The sequence below is a fragment of the Natrix helvetica genome (genome assembly GCF_964273705.1).
Source record: "Natrix helvetica genome assembly, chromosome: 13".
Classification (NCBI taxonomy): Eukaryota; Metazoa; Chordata; class Lepidosauria; order Squamata; family Natricidae; genus Natrix; species Natrix helvetica.
The window spans coordinates 9,995,044-10,003,875 of record NC_138557.1 but is presented as its reverse complement, the minus strand read 5'-3'; the positions used below and the strand labels follow the sequence as shown (position 1 = coordinate 10,003,875).

The 8,832-nt window shown below is 47.1% G+C and overlaps 1 protein-coding gene across 1 annotated transcript; it reads right to left on the bottom strand.

The window, feature by feature from the left end:
- Positions 1–1,775: 1,775 nt before the first annotated feature.
- On the bottom strand, positions 1,776–2,932 carry PERCC1 (proline and glutamate rich with coiled coil 1). The gene has a single exon (XM_081965968.1). It carries the CDS (start codon positions 2,911–2,913, stop codon positions 2,086–2,088), a length of 828 nt encoding a protein of 275 aa, XP_081822094.1. The 5' UTR covers positions 2,914–2,932; the 3' UTR covers positions 1,776–2,085.
- Between the last annotated feature and the right edge of the window lie 5,900 nt (positions 2,933–8,832).

Here is an 8,832-nt window from a genome sequence, read left to right as displayed (position 1 = left end):
CCACCAAAGAATGCAACCAGCTTAACAACTTCAATTAAACTTTCTGGAAGAAGGCTATCCAAAAAATAGATAAAATAAAAATAAAGACTGCCTCAGAAAAGGGCTGCAATGGGATTACACACACACACACACACACACACACACACACACACACCAGCATTGGCTTGTCTGAATTACACAAAAGGCCAGGTTTTCTTTTCTTTGGATCAAACCAGGGGTGAAATTCAGCAGGTTCTGACTGGTTCTGGCGAACTGGTAGCTGAAATTTTGAGTAGTTCGGAGAACCGGCAAATATCACCTCTGGCTGGCCGCGCCCCCATCTATTCTCTGCCACCCGAGTCCTAGCTGATTGGCTAGGGATTTTACAGTAACTTTCCCCCAGGATTGAGGAGGGAATGGGGATTTTACTGTATCCTTCCCCTCCCACACCTGCCAAGCCATGCCCACCAAGCCACACCACACCCACGGAATCAGTAGTAAAAAAAAATTGAATCCCACCACTGGACCAAACCTTCAGTTTTGAGAAATGTATTAGGGTCCACTCTGAAAAAAAAAAAGCTAGATTCGCTGTTCGTTTAAAGCCACTTCGATAGAAATTTTGAAATGTTTTGGCAACGGTTAGTGGATGTTTTGTCTAACTCCCCACCCCCACCCCCCAATTGTGATTCAGGCATTCCTTCTCAAACCAGTGGAGCTGAATTATCTCTTTGGGTGATTTGTTTTTTACTCTGTTCTTCTAGTGAAAATTAAGTTGGAGCACCATATATTGCCTTGTGTTTTTCAGATTTGGGAACTTTGAGACGTGTGCACTTCAACTCCCAGAATTCCCCAACCAGTTTAATGATGTGGTTAAGATGCTGGTACTTACTTACTCATTTACTTACTTACTTCCCTCCCTCCCTCTCATAATTATTAGTATCCTTCCTCCCTCCCTCCCTCCCTTCCTTCCTCCCTCTCATTGTTATTAGTATTCTTCCTTCCTCCTTCCTTCCCTCCCTTCCATCTTCCTTTCTTTTCTTCCCTTCCTCCCTTACATCTTTCTTCTTTTTTCTCTCCTTCCTCCCTCCCTCTCTCCCTCCTTCATTTTCTCAAGCAAAGAGACAGCTTTGCTTAGAAGACAAATGACTTTGTCCCTCTTGAAGTTTGTTTTCAAATATTTTTTCTCCCAACCGGACATTTCCTTCTTCATGATCCCCTTTGGACTACAAAATCCCACAATCTTTTCTTTGTATGCAGTTGTTCCCTGGGCTAAAGAATTCATTTTGTTTCTGGTTATTGAGGACAAAAATGGATTGGTACCTTCTGATTTTTGGATTTATTTTTTTAATCAACAGGAAGAGGCCGAACAGTGACATTTATTTTAATCGATTCATTTTCATTTCACTTTTATTTTCAGACCCCTTATATTTACCCTTTCAGTTTTCTTTGATCCTTCAACAATCATACGGTTTTGTTCCAGATCTACTTATTCCTCCAACATGGTGTTACAAACCTTTGAATAGTATTAACTAGCTGATAACCTGGCGTTGGCAGGTATATTTTTATTTAAAAGGGGGAAATGTCTGGACCAAACGCAATTGCTAATGTTGGATTTTCCCCCTTACCAGAGGGAGCCCCCTTATGGAGTACTGTGAAGCCGTTACCATAGCAACTCCACTGTGCTGTACAGCAGAAGCCATTTTACGGCAGTACAGTAGAAGCCATTTTAAGGCACAACAGGCTGTATCTTAACAGAACATACACCCCGAGGGGTATTAGGGGTGTCTTACCCCCACAGTATTTTTTTCTCCAGAGTCATCTGTGTACCGAGTTTGGTTGAAATTGTGGGAGGCATTCCAGAGTTATACTGAAACACACATACACACACACACACACACACACACACCCTGCTAGTCATAGATTCCCAACCCCTCATTGATTCCTTGGGGGGGGAAGGGAAAATACTGGAGGAGACCGACATTTATCTGAATATGCCTTTAGAAATGTACACATTGAACCGATGAGAGAAAGGAAGGCGGACAGTGGGAAAATAAAGTCTGCCACCCCTCCTTGGTTCCTTAGTGTCTTCTCAGTGTCTATCACTTCTCAGTGTCCATCACCGGTGACCTCACCAAGTTGCTCTCGACTGGCATTCAGCTCCTCCTGGCCAGATTCAGAAGTCCAATTGGCCAGTAGATCACTAAAATCAGGAGGGTTGCCATGGGGGGTGCCTATGGGGCTGAGCATCGGCTCCCTCCAGAAGGACGGAGGTAGCTTCCTGCTCTGCATGGGGGTGACATGCGCAAATTTCCTCTCCAGCCTCATCAATGTCTTCTTATCAGGAGAGAGAAGCCGTTGAAGGCACCTACAAAAACCATACTCAAAAAGTTCAGCCAGGGGCCCCAGCTTTTCGTCTTTCCCACACAGGGATCTCCAGAGCCCCTCAAAAGTCTTGTGGGGGTCAGAAAGATCTTCCTCATCCTCAGTCTCCCCACGCTGAGAGATCCTGATCAGGTCTGTGTAGGACATCGCTCGTCCTGGTGAGGAGTAGAAGTCCTCGTAAGTGTTGCAGCTGCTTTCCTCCACGCCTTCCTCCTCCTCCTGCTCTTTGTTCTTCTTGCCAAAATATCTCTGGATGTCGTTGCTGATGCGTTCGGCGAATTGGAGGAGCTGCACGGTCTTCTTCGTGTTATTGACACCAGGGTTGACCTCCATGGCGGCATCTTCGTGCGCAGAGCTCACGAGATCTTCTTCTAGTTCCATCTCCTCCCTCCCTTCCTCTTCCGCCTCATCTTCCTCTTCCTCTTCGGTGTCTTCTTCTCCAGATAAATACTGGAAACTCATCTCCTGGCCAGCTATGGAGGTCAGAAATGGATGCTGGAACTCTGTGGGTAGCCTGAATTTGCTTAGAGTTTGTATCACCCCAGCTGCCATATTTTTCCTCTTTGCTGTTCAAATTTCTGGATCGAACGAACACCAAGAAAAAAGTAGAGGAATCCGCTGCTGGAAAACAAAGACACAGTGAGTCTAGCTCCTATCAACATTGTCACCATCTCAGAGACCGAGATGGAGCCACCAAGAATGAAAAAGAAAGTTGATTGGCTTGTAACGTCTCTCTAAACTGTCTCCTTGAGATCCAAACAAGGTCAACACTAAACAACCATCCCATTGAACAAATCCTTGAAGAAGTCGGCAGAAAGGCAAGATTAAATGGATCAATTGCTTTACCCTACCTTGGTAGGATCATACTTGCATCCAGCTTTGGTCGCCACAATAGAAAAAAAAAGATATTGGGCTGTCAGAGGGATTTGGATATGTCTAGTTTAAGGAAAAGAAGGACTAGGGGAGACATGATAGCAGTCTTCCGATATCTCAGGGGCTGCCACAAAGAAGAGGGAGTCAAGCTAGTCTCCAAAGTACCTGAGGGCAGGACAAGAAGCAACGGGTGGAAACTAATACAGGAGAGAAGCAACTTAGGAGAAATTCCCTGACAGTGAGAACAATTCATCAGTGGAACAACTTGCCTCCAGAAGTTGTGAATACTCCAATACTGGAAGTTTTTGAGAAGATGTTGGATAACCGTTTGTCTGAAATGGTATAGGGTTTCCTGCCTAAGCAGGGGGTTGGACTAGAAGACCTCCAAGGTCCCTTCCAACTCCCTTAATCTATTCTATTCTAAGACCAAAGAAGGGACATCTCTCTAGATGCTTAATTAAAGCTGTAACCTTCATTTTGCTCCACTAAATGATCTTTAGTCAGGAAGCCAGAGTCTCAAAGGCTAGTTTCCTCCCCCCCTCCATCCACCAATAATCCCCAGGATGCTTACCTGATCTCTGCAGGTAATCTCCCTTGGCCTCCTTCTCTGCTAGTTCTCCGCCCATCCACCTGGAGCCAAAGTATTTATAGTGGAGCTGCAAGATTGCAGACTAGCAAATATTTGGAGCCTGCATTGTAATCGTAGACTCCGTAAACAAAGCTTGGGTTTGCTTTAGTGCCCGGCAACCGGAGAACACTGTCGACAAGGAGCCAGCGAGGATGGGCGATAGGGACTCACCTTAATGGTGGGACTTCCTGGGCGATTTTCAAGTGTTATGGCCACTGCGTTCCCTCCGCGCTCCGCAGTTCCAGCTGCCCAACCGCCTGGCGCCCATTGACTCTTATCTCTCACATTGATTTGAAGCCCAAATTGATCCTGGTCAAATAGGCGTAAAATTAAATTTCATGGTCTTTTGACTCCAGGAGTAGAAATCATCTCCAGAAGAAAAGTAATGGTTATCTAACAATTTGTGAGCAAACAAGAGGTACCGGCGTTCACTCTCCGCGCTGGGAAAGTCTTTTTCTAGGGAAATGCAACCTTTCTGATCTCCCCCAAAGGTGCTTTTCTAGGAGGCAAGTGGACTTTCTCGTTTTTTTTTTCCTGCTTCCTAGGATGCAAATGCTGCTCTTTCTCTGCCTAAAGAACAAGACACGGGTTTTATTTGATTGAAGAAAATTGATGTGACTCACACTCAAGGGAATGCCGGGTAGCAATAACAAAAAACCCAATATAAAACAATAAAAAAGCAATAACTCATCAAAGAATGGATTTCCAGAGGAGAAAAATTCCACATTACAGGAAACAGGAGCACCACACAGGGGACTCTGAGGACACAGACAAACCTCCAAGTGGCCTCAACGACCCTTTAAAAGGATGCAAAGGATCAGCTGTCTGCAAGGAATATAAATCCTTCCATTCCCCACTATCTTGTCAGAGCTGAAGAAGCTTCTTGGATGAGAAGCGAAACGTCTTCCAAAGAAAAAAAAACCAGAAAGTCCAGTTGCCTCCTGAAAAAAGCACCTTGGGGACAATCCTGACCAGGATGACAGAGAATCTCTACAGACGTTTAGCAATACAATTTGGGATGAATGGTGTGGGAGGAGGAATGGATTCCCAGAGAGGAAAAAATTCCACATGACAGGAACCAGGAGCCCCACTCAGGTGACCCCGAGGCCACTGATAAACCTCCAAGTGCTTCAACGACCCTCTCAAAGGATGCAAAGGATGATATTATAATGAAAAAAAAATTCTGGAAAGTGCAGAGATGGGTAGGTTAACTGTAAAAATTAAAGGGAAAGAAGATTCCGATTATTTCGTAGCATGGGAACCATTTCACAAATGGTTAAATGACAAGATATTGAGGGTAGTGGGTCTATATAAACTATGGACTGCACGAGAAAGAAAAAAAACCGATGAGATAATATTCTGATGGCTATTATCATTGATACTATGCAATAATACAATAGCAGAGTTGGAAGGGACCTTGGAGGTCTTCTAGTCCAACCCCCTGCCTAGGCAGGAAACCCTATACCGTTCCAGACAAATGATTATCCAACATCTTCTTAAAGACTTCCACTGTTGGGGCACTCACAACTTCTGGAGGCAACTTCTGTTCCACTGATTAATTGTTTCTCCTCAGTTCTAAGTTGCTTCTCTCCTTGATTAGTTTCCACCCATTGCTTCTTGTTCTACCATCAGGTGCTTTGGAAAATAGTTTGAGACCCGAGCGCCGTGTGATGGGTGAGCTCCCGTTCCGTTGTCCATTTCTCCATTGCTGTGCAGCAGTGCCCAGAATCCACTTTGATAGCGGTGTGTTTGTGTCTGTGTGTGTGTGTGTGTTGTAATTTAACAACTGGTTTGGCCAGGGTCAGGTTTGCTGTCGTGGGAGGATTGTCCCGCATGTGTGGTGGAGCTGGTGGACGGGGATGGGCCAAGCCTCCCACGACAGTCAACCTGACCCTGGGCGAACCGGTTGTTAAATTATTTGAATCCCACCACTGGAGGGAGCCACCACAGAGAAGGCCCTTCTACTGAGTCCTGCCAGATGTATCTCCCTGGGGCCGTGATGCCGAACCCATGGCATAAGGGCCAGCTGTCATCCTAGCCCAGCTCCATTGCGGATGTGCGCTCGCATCCTGCCAGCCAGCTGGTCTTCAGATCTCTGCCATGCGGGGGTTGGGGACATGCGTGTGCATGCATGGGTGGTGCTTGCATTGCATCTGGGGCTCGTGCAGCGGCCCCATGCCCCGTTTTGGCTTCCAGGTTGGTGCAGGAAGCCTTCCAAGCCCAAAGCAGGGCACTGGGTGGGGAGGGGGCTACACAAGAGCCCCCCATGCCTCATTTTGAACCTGGAAAGCCTCCTGCGCCAACCTGGAAGCCAAAAATTGGATGAGTGGGGTGGGGCACATACATGGGGGAGGGGGGAAGCAGAGGGAGCATGCACGTGTGGGGTAGCGGTGCCTTGAGCATGCACAGAGGGCAGAAGGCACAGGGGGGGGACACATGGCAGAGGTGGGTTCCTACCGGTTCGGACCGGTTCAAGCGAACCGGTAGTAACTTGGCGGCCTGGGTCGCTGAAACCAGCAGCGACCCAGGCCTGCCACACCCCTGAACCGGTTCTCTCAGTGACGCCATAGGCGGCGCCATCTTGTTTTTTGCCTTCTGCGCATGCACACAACAATTTTTGTTGCACTGCATGGGCGGTCACACAGCGCGTCCCTAAGCAAACCGGCAGTAGTGGCAGCCAGAACCAGGGGTGGGTTCCTGCCAGTTCTAACCTCTCCTATAGAAGAGGTTCCACAAATCTACAGTGCCGTTTAGAACCGGTTCCCGCTGCCTCCCCCCCCCGCCCATCCGCACATCATCAAGATGAAGAACGAGAGGAGGAATTCTGGGAGTTGAAGTCCACAAGTCTTAAAGCTGTCAAGTTTGAACACCACTGGGTTTTTTTTTCCTAAAGGGTTAGGGGTGCAAAGGTCTTGTAACTTGACAGCTTTAAGACTTGTGTGCTTCAAATGCCAGAGTTCCTGAGCCAACATGACTGCAGGAGGAATTCTGGGAGTTGAAGTCTACAAGTCTTAAAGCTGTCAAGTTTGAACACCCCTGGGGGTTTTTTTCCTAAAGGGTTAGGGGTGCAAGGGTCTTGTAACTTGACAGCTTTAAGACTTGCGTGCTTCAAATGCCAGAGTTTCTGAGCCAACATTTTGGTTGCTAAGCAAGAGCATTGTTAAGTGAGTTTCACCACATTTTACAAGTTGGCCATGCCCACCCAGAGACATGGCTGCCAAGCCACTCCCACCCGGTCACATGGCCGTCAAGCCACTCCCACAAAGCAGGCCACACCTACAGAAGAGGTTCTAAAAATTTTGAAACCCACCATTGGCCAGAACCCACCCCTGACTCACGCGCACTGCATTATGGGTATCGACACGTGACGACAAAAATGTTAGCCATCACTGCCCTTCGGCAGGGTTCAGCTACCTGTGGCTCTGGAGCCGCGCGTGGCTCTTTCATCCCTCTGCTGAGGCTCCCTGTCACTCAAAATATGCATCACAACCGCCAATGTGTGACACCCGCCGGCACGCGATTTATTGAGCTTTTCGTCCCCCCCCCCCATTAAGCCAACCATGGATAAATCCAAGAAAAGAAAAGTTTCAGAAGAAAACAAAATGTTTAATTCAATTACATATGATAGTTTCGTGGCCGCTCAAGAAATTGTCAGGCACTGGAAGCATTTTGTGGCTCCTGGTGTTTTCTTTTCTGTGGGAAACGGGTCCAAATGGCTCTTTGAGTGTTTTAGGTTGCCGACTCCTACCCTACGGGATGGGACCCACAACATTCCCTGCCTTCAGGGTCAGGTCGATGTGACCGGTAAGAGATGGTCCCTCATATCTTGATCTCAGTAGGTTGCACCCTCTCTTTCGGAGAAGAATTGAAGTCATGGAAGGAGAACCTCTCACAACGAGGAAGCGAGGAAGCCTTTGAAGGAATCTCCTCAGGCTGGGTACTAAGCGTTCCCTTTCCAGGGCTCCCAGAATTGGGACTACAAATACCCAAACAGCCACTAAAGGGCAATAAATAGTCCATGTCTGGTGCTTCTAGTGCTTGCCCAAGCAAGACTTGGAAGCTCTAGTCTTCCCCCTCGTTCCCACGAGGGAAAGGAAAAGATGGGAGAAGGAGAAAGATCACGACAGTCCTTGATTTGCGACCATAATGGAGCGCAACATTTCTGTGGCTAAGTAATTAAGTGAGTTTTGGCCCATGTCACGACCTTTCTTGCCACCATCGTTAAGTGGTCGCCACGATGTGAAAAAGAGGTTGAGACTCTAGAAAGAGTGCAGAAAAGAGCAACAAAGAGGATTAGGGGACTGGAGGCTAAAGCATACAGCACTAAAAAAAAAGGGACTTACATCCAGTCCTCCCACGTAAAACCATCTCTCCATCTCTGTGGTCGCAAGATCCGAATTCAGGCACTCGGCAACGAACAAGTATTTGTGATGGTTGCAACACCCCAAAGTTTAAATGTGAGCCAGCCGTGTGCAGCAGCTGCCAAAAAAGCCAACACAGTTCTAGGCTGCATAAACAGAGGGATAGAATCAAGATCACGTGAAGGGTTAATACCACTTTATAAGGCCTTGGTAAGGCCACACTTGGAATACTGCCTTCAGTTTTGGTTGCCATGATGTAGAAAAGATGTGGAGACTCTAGAAAGAGTGCAGAGAAGAGCAACAAAGAGGATTAGGGGACTGGAGGCTAAAACATATAAAGAGCGGTTGCAGGAATTGCATTATGTCTAGTTTAATGAAAAGAAGGACCAGGGGAGACAGGATAGCAATCTTCCAATATCTCAGGGGCTGCCACAAAGAAGAGGGAATCAAGCTATTGTCCAAAGCACCTGAGGGTAGAACAAGAAGCAATGGGTGGAAACTAATCAAGGAGAGAAGCAACCTAGAACTAAGGAAAAATTTCCTGACAGTGAGAACAATTAATCAGTGGAACAGCTTGCCTCCAGAAGTTGTGAATGCTCCAACACTGGA